Source organism: Panthera tigris, chromosome A2 (genome assembly GCF_018350195.1).
Source record: "Panthera tigris isolate Pti1 chromosome A2, P.tigris_Pti1_mat1.1, whole genome shotgun sequence".
Lineage (NCBI taxonomy): Eukaryota > Metazoa > Chordata > Mammalia > Carnivora > Felidae > Panthera > Panthera tigris.
The window spans coordinates 69,581,520-69,603,688 of NC_056661.1; the positions used below are offsets into that span (position 1 = coordinate 69,581,520).

General features: G+C 44.0%; 1 protein-coding gene across 1 annotated transcript in view; it reads right to left on the reverse strand.

Moving 5' to 3' along the window:
* Positions 1-574: 574 nt before the first annotated feature.
* Positions 575-22,169, reverse strand: part of VOPP1 (VOPP1 WW domain binding protein) — a 110,415-nt gene continuing 88,820 nt past the window's right edge. Inside the window, exon 5 of the mRNA XM_007094800.2 lies at positions 575-3,200. Within this exon, the coding sequence (XP_007094862.2) occupies positions 3,010-3,200 (191 nt within the window). The 3' untranslated portion in view covers positions 575-3,009. The remainder of the gene's footprint in view (positions 3,201-22,169) is intronic.

Genomic DNA, 22,169 nt, shown 5'->3' on the forward strand with positions numbered 1-22,169 from the left:
GAAGTTTGATGACCTGATGAGGTATCCAGGTTAGGTGTGTAAATTAGCCTAGACTTCACCATGAGCAAGCTGCATGACCTCTTTTGGCTTATTTCCTGTCCTGTTTTCAGACAAAATGCTTCTTTATAAACATCAGCTCAATTAATGATTCATCTAAAATGCAGCTTGCCCGTAGCAACTATATCCTTCCATAGATCTGTGACAGAAATACAGTTTCTGACCCCACAGAGCAGCATCGTTAAAATCAGCTACCTATGGAAAGCAGATCCAGGCCCTTTGGATAACTAACCTTGGTATCACCTGTGAGTTTAGCTCATTAATGCTTCTGCCTTTCCACTTCAGATAATTTTTTCCTTAGATAGATTTTTCAAATATGTTGGTGCACCAAACCTTCCTGAAATGTTCTTTGACAGCATCTAATTTCTGGGGCTCCTGAGGTTGAGTGGGTCACCCACCCCACTCCGCCCCACCCCCACCGGGCTGAAGCAGGACCTTCTGTACGCCCTTCTTCATTAGAAACATCATCTCCACCTGCTTTTCCCCTTCCCAGAAAAACAATCAAAGCACGTGCCCAAATTTATTTTTTATTTTGCATACATAGGAAACAGGACCCTATCAAAAGAGAACAGAAAAGCGAAAGAAGCCAAATGTTGCAGAGAGAACACAAGCACAGATTGGCTCCCGGTTTACTCCTAACCACTGACTCTCTAAGACATCAACACGCCAGGAGCTGGACTCACTCCGGGAGGGGGACACAGTCCACTGACGGCACAGAGGAAATGAGAATGGCCAGGAAATGTCACCACAAGTGGAATTTCTACACACAGTATGGGTGTTCACGGTAGCAGGGTTCTCATCCAGGTTCAAGGGAAAACGAAATTTTTCTTCACAAACACAGAATACAAAGCGGTTGAGCACTACCTAAATCATCCAGTCTCTGAGATCATTTGCTATCAAAAAAGATAAACAAAATTAAGTCATGGATATTTGGATGCCTATTCAACTGCACCCGGATCCAATTCCAGGGGCATCTCTTACTGTGCTTATTAAAAAAAAAAAAAAAAAAGTGAAGGGAGAAATTCAAACTAAAAGTGCAAAACGAATGACCTGGAGGAAGAGGAACCTTCTGGACCCCTGTGGTTGTCCTTGGTTGTAAACGGCAACGTTGTGCTTTGTTGTCTCACTTGAATCCAGGACTCCAGTGTGGGGAGGAACTGCAGTCCGGGACAGGAGTTCGGAGGTCACAGGAGGGTGGCTGAAAGACACCAGCAGCAGCATCTGTGTTTATAAACTGTGTTTCCAACGGTGTTCGTGTGGCTCCAAGCGTTTCCTGTGGAATCCCCTGGGAGGCTGGCAGACTCTCCATCTTTAGAGGGAAGGTAAGTCAGAGCCGTCGCTGCGGCCCCATCCCGATTTCACGCCCTCCCCTGATACAGAGATCCCAGTAGGAAAGGGACTCCTGGTCTGGGGGACTCAGCATCCACTGCAGCGGGATGTTCCCACGCTCAAGTTCAATGAGTAACAAAATTGCTTGAGTTCAATGCGTAACAATTTCGCAAGAGGCTCTAATTAGCTCATTACAAAAATAAGCCCCTGCCCCCCACCCTATCTCACTACTAAACACACACAGGGATCTACCCACCTTGGCTAGGCTGCTCTGCCTTCCTATACACAACCAGTCAGATCTCAATCTGGGTTTAAACGCACTGTCAGCATCAGTAACTGCAGAGGAACAGGACCTCCCTGCATCCCGGTAACTAGGGCTACTGTTGGATCCCAGGGTGAGATCTGTTTCTTAGCCAGGATTTGCATTTCCAACCACATCTTCTATTCTAATGTTGATTTAGTTGTCAGTGAGATCTATTCTGTACTTTTTGAAGAGATCTTCCTGCAGTCCTGGGATTTTGCATTCCTCTTTTTTTTCCAGCAAGCTTTCCCCTTGTCAGACACACACTCCCGCTGAGATCAAACAAACCACTGCAGGGGCCTGCTGCCCCAGGCTCAAAACCGCCGGCCACACCCTGCTGGGATTCCTCTCTCCCAGGGGTTGATGTGACTTCCCAGCCAGATGTGCCTCTCTGCTTTGCAAATGTCCATCACAACCCACTGCCGGGGCTGCCTCGGGGAAGGGTGTGGAGACCTCTGGTCCTGACGAAGCCAGAGGGTGGCTGCCGGTCCGAGAAGACACTCTGAGTCTGACCTCAAAGGACAGGACTCTCTCTACAGGAGTGTCCGCAAACTCACTAAAAAATGGGGAAACATTTTATTTCTGCCAAGTCAGACCAAGAGCTCTGGGACATAAAACGCAATGTCCCAGTTTGAGGCAGAGAGAAATTCCTCATAAACTTAAGTAACTTTCCTTAGTCATTTTCAGGTAAGCGTAGACATCCAACTTGGCCGGATTCTGGATCCTGTCATCTTGAGGAAAAGAGCTCTTCCAGCCCTGGCTGTGCAGAAGGGCGGCCTCCCTCATTCTTAGGAAGTGAACGGAGATAGAAAGTGCTAAGAAGTTTCTTCTACACCACAAGTCTAACGGCTTCTTGAAGAGGAAGGCCCACAGGACGAGGGGCTCAAAGAGTGGAGCCTGTGGGGCCTCGTTTCCACGAGCTGCCTGCTGCGTGCCTGGGAGGAAGCTGTCAAGGCTAGCAGCGGTCCCTTCCGTGTGCTCACTTGTGTTCTCCTGCACACACCAGCCCTGCCTTGCCTCATCCTCCTTAGTCTCTTCCCCGAGGATCTAAGGTGTCAACCCTCGGGGACTGTCCACACTCTGCCAGAGCTCGGATTACATCAGAAACAGAAGTAACAGAGGAGACACAGGGTGAATTCAAATATCGGTCCTCCATGGAACACTTGAAAGGGGGCTGTGCTTGATTTGAAGGTATCAAAGAGGAATTTGCCCTTAGTGGCTCAGAAGACAATTCCTGGAAGCAAACGTTGATGGGGACAGAGAGGTGGAGTGACAGTGCCCCTCCCTGTTCCCCTGTGAGGTCGCACAGGCAGGTGACCCTGCTACTTGGCCTTCACCACCTGTTCATATGGGGGCGGGGGTGTATTGCAGTAAGAAGGGGGCGGTGGGTAGGCTGTGCTTCCCTGGGGTGAGTTGGGTTGGGCCTGGAAAGCCATCGCCATAGCATTCCCGGCAGGATTCATCCCTGGTCCTCCAGGGTCCGTGTAATATGGCAGCCCCGGCTGCTGGGCCCCTGAAAAGACAGATGAGCGGATGTGAGACAGCAGAAAAAAAACCCACTGCCCATCACGGCCAGGGCATGGCCAGGGCATGGCCAGGCTGAAGGGGCCATGGAGAACCACCACGCCAACAGTTCACTCGGCTGCCACGTATGGAGGGCTAGCATGCCCAGATAAGGGGATAGGTGACAAGCACGAGCCCCGCGCGAGTCCCTGGCCTCATGGCGCTCCTGCTGTCCTGGGGTGCAGATGGATGAAAGGGCACACACAGACTCACCAGGCTGGCTATGCGACGGGACAGACGGTAACGGGATCAGGCATGTTGGGGGTGGGTGGGCCTCCAGTGTCGCTAAACCAGAGCCTGAGTGATAAACCAAGGAAGCCCTACACAGAGCTGGGGAGGCATGTGCTGAAAACTTACCCGCAGACCGCCCCGTGCACACTTTAGAGTCAAGAAAGCCAGGCAAGTAAAGTAGGCCAGCTTGCAACTATCTACCACAGGAGGACCCTGGTCTCCTGACTCCTGGCCAGAATTATCGCTGGCAGCTCCACAAACCCCTTGAGAACCCAGTTTGCTGAGGTACATTCTGAAGTGTGGTCTCCATTCCCTTCTGCTGGGTTAACATTTTAGCAGGGTGGTGATTACCTGTCATCCGGGTGAGCCCAAGTTCATGGACAGGGAGGCAACCTATGGGAGCAGAAGCCGGAGGGGCGGGTGGATGCATCTACGGAATCTATTTGTCTTTGGCATTGCCGGAAGAGAAGCTCTCCAAGGGCAAGGCTACGGGATGCAGGCCTGGGTGTAGGACACGGTATTGTGGAGAGCGAAGAAGGAGACAAGAGGGAACAAGCTGGCCACCCTGTCTCAGATCTAGCCGAACTCTCATTTTAATGGGCAGAAATATTTGAACTGCTGTTGTAGAGTCTATTTTTTAGATATGCTTACGCTGATCATGTTGATAACACTACAGAATACTGAATATATAAATAGAGAAAAAATGTGAGCTTTGGGTATGTCCTGGGCTAGGCTAATTTTGTGGGTAGACTCAGGTCTATTTGAGTTAGGCCTCATTTAAGCCATAAAAATACTGGGAGTGTCAGTGAAGTCATCCCTGTATGCATATTGATTGGGTAGGGCAACCCCCACCCTCCACCTTTCCCCATCCCCCACAAATCTGTCTTGCCACAGTTTAATTGAATAAAGGTCAGATTACTGGGAGGATGCCCAGGGTGTCAGCAGGAGAGCAATAAGTCACAAATGCCACCTTCATCAACTGCCACCTTATCTCACACCTGGATGGTCCAACAGACAGCACCTGCTTCTATAGGTACATCTCCCACACGCTTGGGATGCATTTGTTTACAAGCCCGTGACCAGCCATGACCAAGAGTTTCCCAAGGATAGAGATTATGACTTATTTATCTCTGGATCCCTGTATATTTTATGCAAATAAAAAGTTACTTAAAGATTTTAAAAAGCCAAGCAACTGTTTTGGTTTGGAAAAGACCAGATGAAATTCTTTGACTATGAGAGCAGAAGAGGAGGAGAGAATGGGAGGCTATAGGAAGAAGAGAGGGTTCAGGGGAATGAGAGGTACAGGAGAAGGAGGGGGATACAGGGGAGAGGGTGCAGGGGAAAGTGAGGGTGTAGGAGAGAGGGTTCAGGGCAAGGAGAGGGTGTAGGGGAAAGAGAGCGTTCATGGGAAAGAGAAGGGTGCAGGGGAAAGGGGTGCAGGGGAGAGGGTGCAGAGAAGGAGAGGGTGCAGGGGAAAGAGAGGGTGCAGGGGAAGGGGAAGGCCAATGAAAGCTTCATGCTGGGCCTGCTGGAGCTGAGGCAGCTTCCAGACTCCTGTGTAAAAATGGGAATAAAAACATAGATTAGGTTACCCCCACCCAGGAAGAGTGCAGGGAGAGAGAAAAGATGGCTGAGAAGAGAACCATAGCAAAGACCAACGTTCAAGACAGAACAGAACACAAAGCATGGAAGGTGGAGGAGAAGGACGCAAAGGAGACTGGGGAGAAAGAGCGTCACCCAGTGAAGCCTGGGTTGGGTCATGGCAGCAAAGGGAAAGGAGAATCCTTAAGGAAGAAGTGACTGGTACTTGCCAATAGTGCCTCACAGAGGTCAAAATAAGAACTGCAAATTTTCAGTGGATATGGTTGGTATTTGGGATTTCTCATCAATAGGTAGTTTTAGCACAGTGACAGGCACGAACTGCAGTGGGGAAAAGGCTGTTCAGGGGACGGAAGGAGACGACTAGAGGAGGGGGTGGGTGGTAGCTGACAAGGAAGCAGGAAGAAGAAAGACGTATTTTTAAGGATGGGAAATGCTTGCAGTTGTTTGAAGGGTGTAGGGACACATTTACAGGAAAGAGAAAGGATTTCCAGGAAGAGTATAAGCTCAGTGAAGGCAGGGACCTCATAGGTCTGGTTCAACATTTGCAGCCCACTGCCTAGCGAAGAGCCTGGTGCACAAGAGGGCACGGGTTTGTTCTGTTGAATGTGCAAACAGACCTGTACAGGCAGCAGTTATGAGAAGGAGCACAGGGGGATCCATGGTTGCGTGGGAAGGAGAAGTGGGGTGCTCCCAGCAGCAAACCTCTATATGCAGTGAACCTGGTGCTAGGTTATTTGAGCAGAGAGATTCCCAAATCCTCAGAGAAGAGATGGCCACAGATGGTAGCAAAATAGTGACAAGGAGTGACAGAGCCCACTGGCATGGAGTTCAATGTGAAAGGGACTTTACAAACAAGGGTGGAAGCCAGGTACCATGTCTTCACCCTATGCAGGTGGGACACGGGAGAAGAGAAATAGCCCTTCGGGACTGAAGGCTCGTGGCAGATGGTGCAGTCAGAGAAAGAAAACATACAGAGAATTCTGTGAAGAAGCTGGAGTTACAGGAAGACTGTTTCTACGCTAGTCGAAGAGGAAAGGATTCAGAGAGGTGAGTTAGACAATGTCAGCCTCACAGCTGCCCCTTTCAAGCATTGAGCGTCTGCATTGAGCGTCTGCAATGCCAATGTCTATTACATTTGTATTACATGTATGTACACATGGGTATGCATACATGTTATATGGGTATGGTAGGGGGACAGTAAGGGGACAGAATCCGATAGAATTTTATACATATTCTTGAGGACACAGAGGCTCAGGAAGATGAAGTAACTTGCCAAAGCCCCACAGCTGATATTTGGAAGCACCAGGATTGAACACAAGAGTGTACTGGAAAGCCTAGTCTCTTTCCGCTGGGACAAGTGTCTCTCACAAGAGGGTGATGAATGGGGGGTTGGAAGTTCAGGCTAGAGAGGGATGGGAAAACCAGAGAAGACTAGTGACCTAACGGGCTTACATTGTGATCTCCATCCTCCAAATCAAGGGCTTGACTAAGAACTGTCATGACACAGGCTTCCCACCTGGGCTGCACTCTGATCCCTGGCACATCATCTTGTCTCCAGAGAACTGAAGTCACTGCATTCTTTAATGCCATCATCTCTTCCCTCATTGAGAGTCTCAGCACGATTTGAGAAGGGACTCTAGATTCAGCAAAGGTGAGTAAGAATATCTTAAAGACATCAGTTGACAGCAGCTCATCCTAAGTTGAACCATCCCACCTATGCCGAAGGATGGTCTGGTGGCCAAGCCTTCTTAATTAACAGTGATCCTGTCACAAGTCAACTGAGCTGGGCCAATCTTTACTTGAGATGCAGAAGAATCTGGCTGGCAGCAGAGACTGGAGTGAACATGCAGGGAGAGGGGGAGATAGCCTCAGGAAGACCATGTGACCCACGAGATGTGGAAAGCTTACCAGCCTCAGGCTGTCCCAATTCCCAACAGCTTCCACATGTCTTTGTAATTACCCCCACTTGGAGGTAGCCCTCACGAGTTCCAGGGCTCTTGCCAGCTTTCTCAGTTTAATCAGAGCCCATATCCTGACTTCCTACATCCATCTCCTCAAGGTTTAGGCAGGTCTCTCAAACCTGCCTAAAGAGCAGGCACGCAGTTCAACCTTTCCACTATGACTCAGACTTCCTGTATTTATTCCCGCTCTTGGTCGAGGTCACCATATTCCCCAGTTCACTCACAGGACTATAAGCTAAGTTCCCTTATGAGGGATAACAGACGCTCCATAATCAGGTTCTTACCTACCTCAGTCTTGTTTCTTATCGCCCTGCCTTATTCTTCCCTTCCTAACAAGAGTCTGGTTGCTTGTATCCTGCTCACCTCTTCCCTGACCCTCACCAGAGAGCATCTTCTGGCTGTCCCACATGCAGAACACTCCTCCGTCTCCACACCACCCCGATCCTAGCCTCTTGTGTGGCTAAATCCCACTTGTCTTTCAAGTCTCAGACCAGAATCACCAACTCCAGGAAGCTCCATCTCACCGCCTGCCCCTCCCTTTCTGGCTGGATTAGGTACCCTGTCTTCTTTGCCTCCAGAGCAGTGTAATTTTCTGAGCCTCCTGCACATGAGGATAGGCTCATTCATCTTGGAACCCTCAGAGCCCAGAATGGCACTTGGCATGTGATTTTCCGTAAATGTGTGAGATGAACGGCTGAAGAGGGATGACTGGTGCCATAGCTCTGGACTTTGTCCCTGCTCTGCTGTGCTGGGCACACTTGGCAGTTTCCTAAGAAACACTTATTTCTGATATGATCGAAAGAAAAGGCTGTCCCAGCTCCGCAAGCCTGCACCAACCCTGCCCATCACTCCTGAGGACAGAGGCATTCAATGATGACCTGAATTCCCTGTCACAGGCCATGGGGCTGCGTCGGGCTGTGTATCTGTGCATCAGGGCCACTCACACTGGAGGATAATAAGAAGCACTGGCAAGTGTGTCCTATGTATTTATTTATTTAAAAAAAAACCCTTTTTTAATGTTTATTCACTTTTGAAAGTCAGAGCATGAGCGGGGGAGGGGCAGAGAGAGACGGAGACACAGAATCCAAAGCAGGCTCCAGGTTCTGAGCAGTCAGCACAGAGCCCAACACAGGGCTTGAACCACGAACCGTGAGATGGTGACCTAAGCCGAAGTCAGATGCTTAACCGACTGAGTCACTCAGGCGCCCAAGTGTGTCCAATTTAATTGGCATTTTTTATGTTAACAGTAATAGCTCCTGGATATTGCTGGGAATTAGGATGGGACTGAAATATTGGAGTTGGAGAGGCACTTGGAATATTAAAGAAATAGAACAGATAGAAGGTGGACAAATTATGTATTCGTCAGGAATATGAACCCTTGGGTGAAAACACTTGACAAACACATGGATGGAACATGCTGGAAAGAGTGTGGTGGAGGTGGAAGGGCAGCAGGAACAGAGGATAGACCCTCACTGAGCCGCTAAAGGCTCCCTGGCCGGGTAGCGACGCCAGCAGACATTTGCTAGATCTCTGCTCTTTTGGCTAAAAGAGTGAGTCCTGACAAGACACTGACTTGGTTGACCATTCAGGCTCCTATGGAGAAGAGAAACTGAGGAGACGGACTCAGTTCTGACTCATCTGCATAAGGGGCAAAAGGAACACTTCACTGCATGTGTGAAAACCAGAGAGAGAAGGCCAGGCAAGAACAGGTATGTGTCCACAGACTTGAGAGAGGTGATTTCAAAAACATTCCCCAAAATGTACTCGTGATTCTGTGGCACATAACTCTGGAACCCAAAGCTCTTTTGGCTAATCAGGGTCCTCTGAGGTTGATGGATTTTTCTATTTCTGTAAAAAACGTCATTGGGATTTTGAAAGGGTTTGCACAGACTCTGTAGAATGCTTTGGGTAGTACTGACATTTAAACAATATTAAGTCTTCCAATCCATGCACGTGGGATCAGTTTCCATTTATGTATATCTTTTAAAATTTCCTGCAGCAATGTTTGTAGTTTCCACCGTACAAGTCTTTCACCTCCTTGGTTAAACTTTCAATTATTTTATGTTTTACTGCTACTGTAAATGGAATTGTTTTTTTTTTAATTTCCTTGTCAGATCATTCATTGCTTATGTATAGAAATTTAACTGATTTTTGTGTTGACTTGTTTCCTGATACTTTGATGAATTCATTTATTATACCTAGACGTTTTTTTTGTCAAATCTTTAGAATTTTCTTTTTTTTTTTATTTTAGAGAGAAAGAGAGTGTGTGAGTGGGGAAGTGGGGCAGAGGGAGGGAGGGGGAGAGAGAGAGAGAGAGAGAGAGAGAGAGAGAGAGAGAGAGAGAGAGAGAATCTCCAGTAGGCTCCACACTCAGCATGGAGCCCAACCTGGGGCTCAATCCCATGAGCTGAGCAGTAATCAAGAGTCAGATGCTTGACCAACTGAGTCACCCAGACCCAAATCTTTTGAATTTTCTGCATATGAGATCATATCATCTGCAGTTTTCTTTTCTTTATTATTATTTTATTATTATTTTTGTGTGTGTGGTGTCTTTGGTTTTGGTATTGGGGTAATGCTGGCCCTGTAGAATGTATTTGTAAGCTCTCTTTCCTCTTTCATTTTTTGGAATAGTTTGAGGATAGGTATTAAGTCTTCTTTAAATGTTTGGTAGAATTCACCTGTGAGTCCATCGGGTCCTAAGCTTTTATTTGTTGGGAGTTTTTTGATTGATAATTCAAATTCATTATTAGTAATTGGTCTGTTCAGATTTTCTATTTCTTTGTGACTCAGTTTTGGAAGATTATATGTTTCCAGGAATTTATTCATTTCTTCCAGATTGTCCAATTTGTTGGCATATGATTTTTTGTAGTATTCTCTTATAACCCTTTGTATTTCTGTAATGTCAGTTGTTACTTCTCCTTTGTTTCTGATTTTATTTATTTGGGTCCTTTCTCTTTTTTTCTTGATGAATCTGGCTGAGGGTTTACCAATTTTATCTTTTCAAAAAACTGGCTCTTGGTTTCCTTGATTTTTTTTCTATTGTTTTGATGAGGTAGTTTCCTTCTTTAAAAATTTTTTTAATGTTTATTTATTTTTGAGAGGGGGAGAGGGGCAGAGACATAGGGAGACACAGAATCCGAAGCGGGCTCCAGGCTCTGAGCTGTCAGCACAGAGCCTGACACAGGGCTCGAACTCACGAACTGTGAGATCATGACTTGAGCCGAAGTCAGATGCTTAACTGACTGAGCCACCCAGGCACCCTGAGGTTATTTCTTCCTATTCCCCGTTTGTTGAGTGTATTTTATCATAAAATGGTGAATTTCATCAAATGCTTTTTCTGCATCAATTGAGATAATCATATATTTTTTTTTCCCTTCATTCTGTTGATGTGGTGTATTATACTGACTGATTTTTTATTAGTTGAACAATCTTTGCAATCCAGGAGTAGGTCCCATTTGGTCATTTAAAAATACTGCTGAATTCTCTCTGCTTGTATTTTGTCATGGGTTTTTTCATCAATGTCTACTGGGGACAATAATCACCTGTAATTTTTTCTTGTAGTGTCTTTGTCTGGCTTTAGTGTCAGGGTTATTAATGCTGGCCTCACAGAATGAGTTAGGAAGAGTTGCTTCCTCTCCAATTTTTGGGAAAGTTTGAGAGAGACTGTTACTGGTTTTTCCTTAAATTTTTGGTAAAAATCACAAGTGAAATCACCAGGTTCAGGGCTTTACTTTGTTGGGAATTTTCTGATTACTGACTCAATTTCCTTCATAATTATAGGCCTATTCAAATTTTCTATTTGTTTGTGATTTAGTCTTGGTAGGTTGTGTGTTTCTGGAAATATGTTCTTTTTACCAAGCTAATCCTTTTTTTTTTTTTTTTTTTTTTTTTTTTTTTTGGTGTACAACTGTTAATGGCACTCTCTTATAATCCTTTAATGTCTATAGAAGGTAGAAATGTCCCTACTTTCATTTCTTTCCTCCCTCCCTCCCTTACTTTAAGTAGTCTTCATGCTCAGCACGGAGCCCAGTGAGGCGCTTGAACTCAGGACCTGAGATTAAGCTCTGAGATCAAGAGTTGCACACTTAATTGGCCAAGCCACACAGGCACTCCTACACTTTCATCTGATTTTAGTAATTTATGCCTTCTCTTTTTTCTTAGTCCATCTAGCTAAAGGTTTGTCAATTCTATTGATCTTTTTGAAGAACCAATTTTTTATTTATTTGTCCTTTTATTTTTCTTCCTTATTTCATTTAGCTGTTATTTTTATCATTTCCTTTTTTTCTGCTAGTTTTGTGTTTAGTCTGTTCTTCTTTGTCTAGTTCTGTAAGTTATAAATTTAGGTTGCTGAAGTCTTTCTCGCTTTTTAATCTGTGTATAGCTATAAAGTTTCTCTTCCCTTTAGCATCACTTTTGCTGACTCATAAGTTTTGCTGTGTTTTGTTTTTATTTTCATTTGTCTCTAAGTATTTTATAACTTCCCTTGTGATTTCTTCTTTGATCCACTGGTTGTTTAAAAGTGTGTTAATTTCACAATTTTGTGAATATTCCATTTTTCCTTTGGTTAGCAATTTCTAACTTCATCATGTTGTGGTCAGAAAAAATACTTTGTATGATATATATTTTGTTAATCTATTGAGACTTCATTTGCTGCCTAACATGCAGTCCACCCTGGAAAATGTTTCGTGTGAATGACTGTGTATTCTGTTGTCGGGTAGAGTATTCTGTATGTCTGCTAGATCTAGTTCATTTATTTTGTTCAAGTCCTCTATTTCCTTATCTTCTGTCTGATTTTTCTATCCGTTATTCTCCAACTATTATAGTACAACTGGCTATTTCTCCCTTCAATTCTGTCAGTTTCTGCTGTATTGAATTTTTTAATATAGAATATCCTTTGTCTCTTAGGACTTTTTTATTTAAATTTATTTTGCATGATATTAATATAGCCACCCCTGCTCTCTTTTAGGTACTGTTTGCATGGAATACATTTTCTTCCTTTCATTTTCAACCTGTTTGTGTCATTGGACCTGAAAAAGTCTCTGGTAGACAGCATATAGTTGGATCATGTGTTTTTATCCATTCTTCCAATCTCTTTTGATTGAAGGGTTTAATTCATTTGTATTTAAAGTATTCACTGATAAGGAAAGACTTCTGTTCATGCTATTTGTTTCCTATATGCCTTATAGTTTTTCTGTCCCTCATTTCTTACATTACCATCTTTTTTTGTTTTCAGTTGATTTTTTGTAGTCAAATGCTTAATTCCTTTCTCATTTCCTTTTGTGTATATTGTATAGCTATTTCTTTGTGGTTACTATGGAGATTATATGAAACACTCTAATGTTAAAACACTGTAATTTGGGGGCGCCAGGGTGGCTCAGTCGACTGAGCATCTGACTTCAGCTCAAGTCATGATCTCATGGTTTATGAGCTCAAGCCCTGCATGAGGCTCTGTGCTGACAGCTCAGAGCCTGGAGCCCGCTTCAGATTCTGTGTCTCCCTCTCTTTCTACCCCTCTCCTGCTCTCACTCTGTCCCTCTCTCACAAAAAAAAAAAAAAAAAAAAACTTTAAAAAATTTTAAACACTGTGATTTGAATTTATACCAGCTTAATTTCAATAACATACACAAATTCTGCTCCTTTACAATTCTGTCCCTTCCCTTTCAATGGCTGATGTCACAAAATTACATCTTCATATGTGATGTACCCTAAAACATAAATAATTATTTATTTTAAATGCATTCATCTCTTTTTTTTAAATATGAAATTTATTGTCAAATTGGTTTCCATAACAACACCCAGTGCTCATCTCAAAAGCTGCCCTCCTCAATACCCATCACCCACCCTCCCCTCCCTCCCACCCCCCATCAACTCTCAGTTTGTTCTCAGTTTTTAAGATTCTCTTATGCTTTGACTCCCTCCCTCTCTAACCTCTTTTTTTTCTTCCCCTCCCCCACAGACTTCTGTTAAGTTTCTCAGGATCCACATAGGAATGAAAACATATGGTATCTGTCTTTCTCTATATGACTTATTTCACTTAGCATAACACTCTCCAGTTCCATCCATGTTGCTACAAAAGGCCACATTTCATTCTTTCTCATTGCCACATAGTATTCCATTGTGTATACAGACAATTTCTTTATACATTCATCAGTTGATGGACATTTAGGCTGTTTCCATAATTGCATTCATCTCTTAAATTATATAGAAAACAAGATTTTAAGTTACAAACTGATGTTACATTAATGTTAGTTTTTACACTAATAATCATTTTTTCTTTGAATTTATTAGTCTCTTAAACAGTGTAGAAAACAAAAAGTGCATTATAAACAATAGTTACAATAATACTTTTTATAATTGCCAAGGCATTTACCTTTTCTGAGATGTTTATTTCTCCATATGGCTTCGAGTTGCTCTCTAGTGTGTTTTCATTTCACCTCGCAAGATTCCCTTGAGCATTTCTGGCAGGGCAAGTCTACTGGCTGCAAACGCCTTCAGCTTTTGTTTATTTGGCAACTCTTAGTTTCTTCCTCACTTTTTTTTAAATTTTAATATTTTAATGTTTATTTATTTTTGAAGGATACAGAGACAGAGGTGAGTGAGGGAGGGGCAGAGAGGGGGAGACACAGAATCTGAAGTGGGCTCCAGGCTCTGAGCTGTCAGCACAGAGCCTGACGTGGGGCTCCAACTCACGAGCCATGAGATCATGACCTGAGCCGAAGTCGGACGCTTACCTGACTGAGCCACCCAGGAACCCCAGTTTCTTCCTCACTTCTGAAGGAAAGTTTTGCCCAGATACAGGGTTCTTGGTTGACAGATTTTTTTCTTTTAGCACTTGGAATATATTAGTTCATTGCCTTCTGGCCTCTATAGTTTCTGATAAGAAATCTGCTTATGAGCACTATCAACAATAGCCAAAGTATGGAAAGAGCCCAAATGTCCATTGATGGATGAATGGATAAAGAAGATATGGTATACACACACACACACACACACACACACACACACACACACACACACACAATGGAGTATTACTCGGCAATCAAAAAGAATGAAATCTTGACATTTGCAATTATGTGGATGGAACTAGAGGGTAGTAAGCTAAGTGAAATTAGTCAGAGAAAGACAAATATCATATGCTTTCACTCACATGAGGATATTAAGACACAGAACAGATGAACACAAGGGAAGGGAACCAAAAATAATATAAAAACAGGGAGGGGGACAAAATATAAGAGACTCTTAAATATGGAAAACAGAGGGTTACTGGAGGGGTTGTGGGAGGGGGGATGGGATAAATAGATAAGGGGCATTAAGGAATCAACTCCTGAAATCATTGTTGCACTATATGCTAACTTGGCTGTAAATTTAAAAAAAAAAAAACAAAAAAACTCACATTAAAAAAAACAGAAATATGCTTACAGTCTTATTGAGGATCCACTGTATGTGATGATTCACTTCTCTCTTGTTGCTTTCAATATTCTCTCTTGGTCTCTGGCTTTTGAAAGGTTGATCATAATGTGCCTTGGTGTGGCTCTCTAAGTTCCTCTTACTTGGAGTTTGTTCAGCTTCTTGGATGTTTATATTCATGTTTTTCATAAAATTTTGGAAGTTTTCAAACATTATTTCTTCAAATATTCTCTGTGCTCCTTTTTCTCTCTCTTCTATTTCTGACACTTCTACAATGCATATGTTGGTCTGGTTGATGGTGCCCTACAAGACTCTTAGGCTCTGTCCACTTTTCTTCAATCTTTGTTCTTTCTGTCCCTCAGACTTGATCAATTCCATTGTCCTGTCTTCAGTTCCCTGATTGTTCCTTCTGCTTGTTCAGATCTGTATTTGAATCCATGTGGTAAATTTCTCATTTCACTTATTGTACTTTTTTGCTCCAGAATTCCTTGTTGTTATCTTTTTAGGTTATTGCTTTAATGATATTTCCATTTTTTTATACATTGTTTTCTTGACCTTCTCCACATATTCCTGTAGTTCTCTGAGCTATTTGTTTTTGTTGAGCACCTTTAAGACACGTATTTTAAAGACTTGTCTAGCAGATGTACCATTAGGTATTTTTCAGGAACAGTCTCTTTATTTAATTTTTGCCTTGAATGGACCATACTTTCCTGTTTCTTTGTATGATTTGTGATTTTTGTTGTTGTTGAACATCAGACATTTGAATCTAATAATGTGGTAACTATGGAAATAACATCCTCCTCTCCTTCCCGACAGTTTACTGTTGTTTTGCTAATATTTTTATTTTTATTTTATAAAGTTAATTGTTGTAGCCTGTCTCTGTGCTGAGAATAAGCCTGAAGCATAAACTTATGGACTTCTCAGGTCATTTCTGAGCTTTTCCCTGGGATGCACGCTCTCTTTCTAACTTTTCTGGTGTATGCAGTTGGTTTGGAACATCCTGGTCTTTACTGTCTAGATCTTAAAGGGGAAAAAGTGAAAAAGGAAGGGATGGGGAGAAGGCACTGGCCACATAAGTGCCCTGGAGGCCACCTCAGCCAGAGCAGGGAGACACTTGCAACAGCGTGGGGAGGTGTGACAGGGGCTGCCTGCCTCTTTAGTCAGTAGCAGCAAACACCATCAGAGTGCACAGTACCTATATTTGGAGGACAGGGTCCCTTTGCCCACCCTGCTCCTGCTTGCTATGTGCAAGCTCCCCAAGGAATATGTGCCCAGCGGCCTTTCAAGGGGCCTGAGTTGAGGACCGGTAGCTGCCACTGAGCTGAGACTGAAACTGACCAGGTGAACTGTAATTTACCCTCCAACTCTTCCCTGTAAGTGACAAGCCTTCAAGAGACTTAAAAATTCCAAAATACAGTTGACCCGCGAACAACACCAAGGTGATGAGCACCGACTGCCTGTGCAGTTAAAATCTGTGCATAACTTTTGACTCCCTCGGAACTTAACTAGTAATAGCCTACTGTTGACTAGAAGCCTCAATGACAACAAAGCCCGTCAATTAACACATATTTTGTATGTTATATGTATTGTATACTGCATTCTTACAATAAAGTAAGCTGGAGAAAAGGTTAGAAGAATGTCACAAGGAAGAGAAAATACGTTTACAGTACTGTACTTTATGTATCGAAAAAAAATCTGTACCTAAGTGGAGCCACACGGGTCCACTTGCACCTGGGGTGAGGGTGATGGAGGAGATGTATGTGGGGGAGTATACGATGTGTAAATGGTGGGGGAGGGTGATGAGGGAGCAGCCATGTGTAGCTGGGGGGCAGTAGGTGATGAGGAGTACACCACAGGTACGTGCTGGGGGAGCAGGTGATTGGGGAGCAGCCATGTGTACCTAAAAGGAGGAGGATGGGGGAGCACACCATGTGAACCTGGGGTGAGGGTTATGAAGGAGCGTACCATGAGTGCAGTGGGGGAGGGTGATGGGAAGCACACCATGTATACATGGCAGGGTGGGTTTAGATGGACACAGAGTCTTTTAGGCAGAAGAAATCACAGTGCAAAAGACACCAACATCACAGCCCGGTAGGTTTGAGGTAAAGCAAAGGCCAGTGTGTGGTGGGAGTGGAATGAGCCGGGAGGACAGGAGCAGGAGAGGTATGTGGGAACAGAAGAGTAGCAGGAGGGGGAGACGTAAGAGACGGAGAGGAGCCTCACTGGCTGCCGTAAGGGCCTCTGACTGTGAACAGGGGAGGGGGGGTGGCCTCTGGAGAGTTGTGAGTAGAAGCCGGGACCTCTCTTTGACCGTTTGCTTTGTTGGAAACAGACCAAAGCTGGGGAAGGGGGAAGCAAGAAGGCTAGTGAGGAGGTTCCTATGGTAATCTGGATAAAAGGAGGCAGCAGGAGAGGGGCAGACAGGAGAAACTGTCATGATGGCTTTTAGCCTGAGCAACTGGCAGAACAGACTAGCCCTTTGCTGAGTTGGGAAGATTGGGCGGGGAGGCTTGGGATGTGGTGGGGTGAAGACCAGGCCCTCGGGGTCCTCCCTCACTTCTCTCCTTCATTTGCTCAGCTAATGACGTAGGGGGTATTCTTTTATTCCCAAGTGGGAGCAGATGACTTATTGGCTCATTTATAGATTTCTTAAAACTACAAGGTTTAGAAACAGTAGGAGAAGCAATTACTGCCACTTAGGGAGCGTTGCCTCAGGCCTGGAGCTAAGCAGAGTCTACGGATCAACTCATACACAATCACCCTAAGAAGGTCTCTTACGATCTCAGCCTCACAGTCAGCAGCTTGAAGCTTAGGGAAACTGAGTCACATTCCCAAGATCTGATAGAGAGGCATGAAGACAGAAATGAACCCGAGAGCATCCTAGCCCAGACCCTGAGGTATGTGATTTCTGCTTTTGTAAACCTACCCTGATTTTCTTTGTGGTGTACAATTCAATAAATTCTTTTAAGAGCTCCGTTAACTTTTATACTTCGATCAAGTCAATAGTAATGCAAGGGCACTCCACATTCTTTCCTCTCATTTCTAAGTGTTTGTCTCACACACTTGAAGTTATTCAATACACATAACTCAAGTTATGTCTTCACAATACACGACTATCTTAATAGTGTGAAAAAGGCTTCCTTTATATATGTGTATATATTCAGAAAATCATGGATTATGTCTTCAAAGATAAATAACTGGTAAAAAATATCGGTAAGCTGAAAGAAGGGAACCAGGAGAAGAAATGACTTGGATGTATTACCCATCACAAGGAAAACGGGGGGGGGGGGGGGCTTAATCTACTGCTTCTTTGGGAGGAGGGGGAAGGAGTTAAAAGGAATATCTGTATTAGGTACCTAATAATTTCATCCTGACCCGTCAGAGTTTTATAGAGATGATGCAGTTGAAACACAGCTGAGACACACGTGAACGCTGGGGGCCCAATGTGTCACCAAGCTTTGTGAGCAAGGTTAAGTAGGAAAAAAAAAAAAACCCTTCCACCAAAAGTCTTGACTTTTTCTTTCCTGGTTGTATAAGTCAGAAGTTGAGGGAAGAAAGTAGTTTTGCTCACTTCTGACAATGTTTTGAAACAGAAGCCAAAGTAACTGCTAAGAATTCAGTGGTAAGTGGTATTCCACAGAGCAAATCCTAGAACACAAGGCAGAAAAAGAACAATGGCCGTCACATCAGCCCAGCAGACACATGGACTAAATTCTACTCCGGTCCTGTGGATCTCAATGGTTCCTCCACAGGTTTTGACGTTTAGCTTCTATGAGATTACTTATTGCCATCACTGGCCCCCGCATTTTGTTCCTTATCCAACACCTAGTACTCCCCTGTGCGGTCCTATTCTACTCACTGGGGATCTTGTTAAAATGCAGATGCTGACGCAGCAGGTCGTCTGGGGGACCACAAGAGAGTCCGCACTCCTAACAAGCTCCTAGGGAGGCACTTATGCCACCAGCCCCAGCTTTGAGTAGCAAGAACTAGACACTTTAGAAGTACCTGTTGACCTTCATAACATATTATTATTCTCCGTCTCAGAAGAGAAATCGGAGTCATAAAGAGATTAGGTCCCTCCCTTCACCTGAACTCTTCCGTAGGTCCTGTGAGCTCTAAGCCCAGAAGGACCCCACGCCGCTCTGTTGCCACCACCCTCGCCCAGGCCACCGCTGCTGTCAAATCACCTTTGATCATTCTACTTCTCTGCTAAACACCCCCTAAGGAATTCCTATTCCTTTTCTGTTACGTTCTTCGTCTCTCTTTAAAGCAGTAAGAAGTTGGGTTTCTAACACAACCTGATGATACTTTAACACATTTAGAGTCACTGTAATATATATTGTAGGTAGTCTTCTACTGCCATCATAGTTTGCTTTTATAACTCCTCCATGTTTCTCTTGTCTTTGAAAAAAGTTTATTACCATCTTTGATGCGGATTTAGAATGCGGACATGTTACTCTTAACCCCAAGAGTAAACACTACAGACATGTATAATAAACCGTCAAACTCAATAGTGGTGTTCCTTTTGTCCCTGCTGTCTACCCCTCTGTCAGTCGTTATCAACCGAACCTGGGACAGACATGCTATTTCCTCTTCCCACCTTATCATGTGCTCCCCCGGTTTGGAGAAGCCTCACAAACTAAAATGCTGGGCAGAGTCACCCACGGACGGCAAAAGTAACACTGGAGCTGACTTTCTTTCACTGCAACGTCTGGTGACAAATGGGAGGCCAGTTTCGGGGTGGGGAACAGAGCACAGAGAACTGGCTCATCAGCTGGAAGGTGGGCTCGAACCCAATGACTAGTAGGATCCCGTCAGTCACTTGATAGGATTTTCTCTCCTCCTTTTTTGGAACTAATAAAACATCCCTGTCGGCCACAAACCCAGTGCTAAGCTCATTTTGTTTTCAGGAATAACGATTACCTTCAAGGGTCTCAAATGAGTAGCCAGCCTACCTTCCCACCAGACACCTTTTCCTCCACAGAGATGTAAGGGTTAAAATACCGATATACAACAAACAGCAGACAGCAAAACCATATCTCGTATCATCTGAAAGTACCTCCCTGAGACATTAAAAGTCTAAAAAAAAAAAAATAGAAAATGTATTAGAGGACACTAAAAGTTTATAAAAGGTCAACTGAAAAGGTAAAAGGCAGGTCAAATGGAAAATGCACGTTGGATTTTGGCTGGAGTTCCACAGACGACCCAAATGTGTAAAATAAGAGAGAAAGAATTTCAAACTTCATCATTTTTAACTGTGGGATCTATAGCTTCCACGTTTTTCTACTAGAGCAGAGGTCAGGAGTTCCTGCTGCCATCACACCATCTCGCTGTCCTTCAGGAGCCCAGAGGCAGGGGTCATCTGTTTAATATCCACTGTATGGCACTGAGGCTAAGCACAGCACTTAACACACAGCACCTGTGCTAAAAACACATTTGGCAGGTGACAGAAGGAAACTGTGTGGGTACACACCGTCATTTGGGGACCTCTCTGCCACCTCTCTGCCCTCTGTCTAGTTTGACCCAAGTGTGTCCTTACTTCAACTCTGAAATGACTAAAGTCATTTCAAAGAATTTAGGGAGAAAAGTTCACGATGACAGACCGGGGAAGTGGCCTGGACAGGTGAAGAAGCAGACTTGAAAGGTAAGCTAAGGACATTAACTGCAAGCAAAGGGGGTGGGGACAGTCTGTCTGACCAGCTCTGCATGCTGGAACCATGTAAGGAACACACTTCAGATTTGTGTCGTCCTCCTGGAGGTAGGAGCAGTTTTTACAAACCTGGACTGGGTGCTCAGACTCTGTCTTCTCTCTGTCATTGGCAGAGTGCAGAATAAGAAGCAGGAGACTTAACTGTGCTAGAAGTTTCTGTCCCCGGTGATCAAAGATTATAGATGGGAATGCTGTCATTATTAAAGTAACAACATGAGCTGCCTACCAACAGGACAGGCTATAAAAAAGGCCTTTCCTTTTGAATTGCACTCTGTGTGAAGTGTGTTATCTATCTCTAGTAGCTAAAGATAGTAAATGCTTTTATGGAGGGAACAAAAACCTCACATTTTCAAATGGCGGGAAAAAAATTAAACTCCCATTTTTATATGGGAGAACACTCTAGATGTATCTACTTTATATGAACTGAGTAATGCAAATGGTAAGAAATAGCAATTAAGTTGTCATAGAAAAAAAAAAGGTGGCATCAGAGTTCGAAAGAATTATCAGAGTAACAATGGCAGAAAGAGTGAGACACACAGGCAGAAAATCAGACAAACACATGGAACTTTCTGGGAAAAAAGTATCAAGGAGGAACTCCATGCTGTGAGGCAATAATTCTTGGGCTTCACTAGATGAAACCGATCTCAAACCACCCCTCTTCACCAACCCTAATTATCTGGTCACCTAGTCACCTTCTGCCATTGGGATGAACTGGTAAGGAGAACCCTGGTACCTGTGAAAAGTATATCAGTATCAGTACACAGGCATTTGTGACTTTTAAAACAAATAACTTAAAGATTTCCAGTTACTTTCTTTCACCAAAAACATAAATTCTAAACTAATTTCATCCTGAAGGGGGTGCCCGAGAGCAACACAGTGGAGGGGAATAGCTGAGAGTCCCGGGGAAGCACAGGGTCCCTCCCACCCCCGACCCACCTGGGTCTCTTCACCCACTGTTTCTTTGGAAAATAAACCATGAACACCTTAGAGCTGCAGAGGTCAGAGATGGCGACAGGTGACTGCAGGGCTGTCTCATCACCGTCTCCACATACCTGAAGCACCGTCACATTGAACACTTATGCTTATTCGGCTCTAAAACAGGCTGCCCCAGAACTGAAGCAGCTCTGTTTGTGTCTCAGCCCTGGTTTGGAAGGTTATTAAACTGTCAAAACACACTCCCCACTATTTCCATTTTCCTGCAGTTGGAGTCATTCAGTCAGACCACTAGAGTCACTGCAGGTTGACAGATTTGGTACAAGATTGAGACATAGATTTGGTACAAGATTAAGACATTAGAACAGTCAGGAAACCATCAACAAATTCACCATAAATGCACTGCTGGAAAGGAAGAAAAATGTATCTCTCAGTGGAATACTGGATGGAATGCTGCATCTTCTATCTTTTTAAATCAGTATTAGTCACTTAACCAGTATTAAAGCAAACCATCTTTCAAGAAAACTCAGATCGCATTAACACCCCCGATGTCATTACTGACTGTTCTCTTTGATCCCTCTCTATGCGTTTGTGCGATTACACAGTCAGAATCAACTACTCAAAATAACACGTCAAAATAACACTGCCCTCTTCCCTGAACATGGCTTTACAGTTGTCTGGCTAGTTACATGGCCTTGATTTTGACCATTAACTTTGGTGACCACATAATATCCCATAAAGAAGAGACATCATTTTCTTGGCAGCCCCCATTCCTCCCCCGTCCCCACATTCATCCTGTGGGCACCATGTTCAGTTCAGGCCACCACTCAGACCTTCCTGAAATCCAGGCCCTGCCTGCTCTCCTTCAGACCCACAACTCTGCTTTACCACGGCTTTTATGTTTTTTTTTCTGATTGTTCTCAAAGTTCCTTTTTTCTTCCAGTTGTACTGAGGTATAACTGACACAAAGCATTGTGTAAGTTGAAGATATAAACATCATGATTTGATATATACGTATGCATTGTAAAAGAATCACCACAAAGTTATCTAACATCCATCACTTTGCGTGGTTACA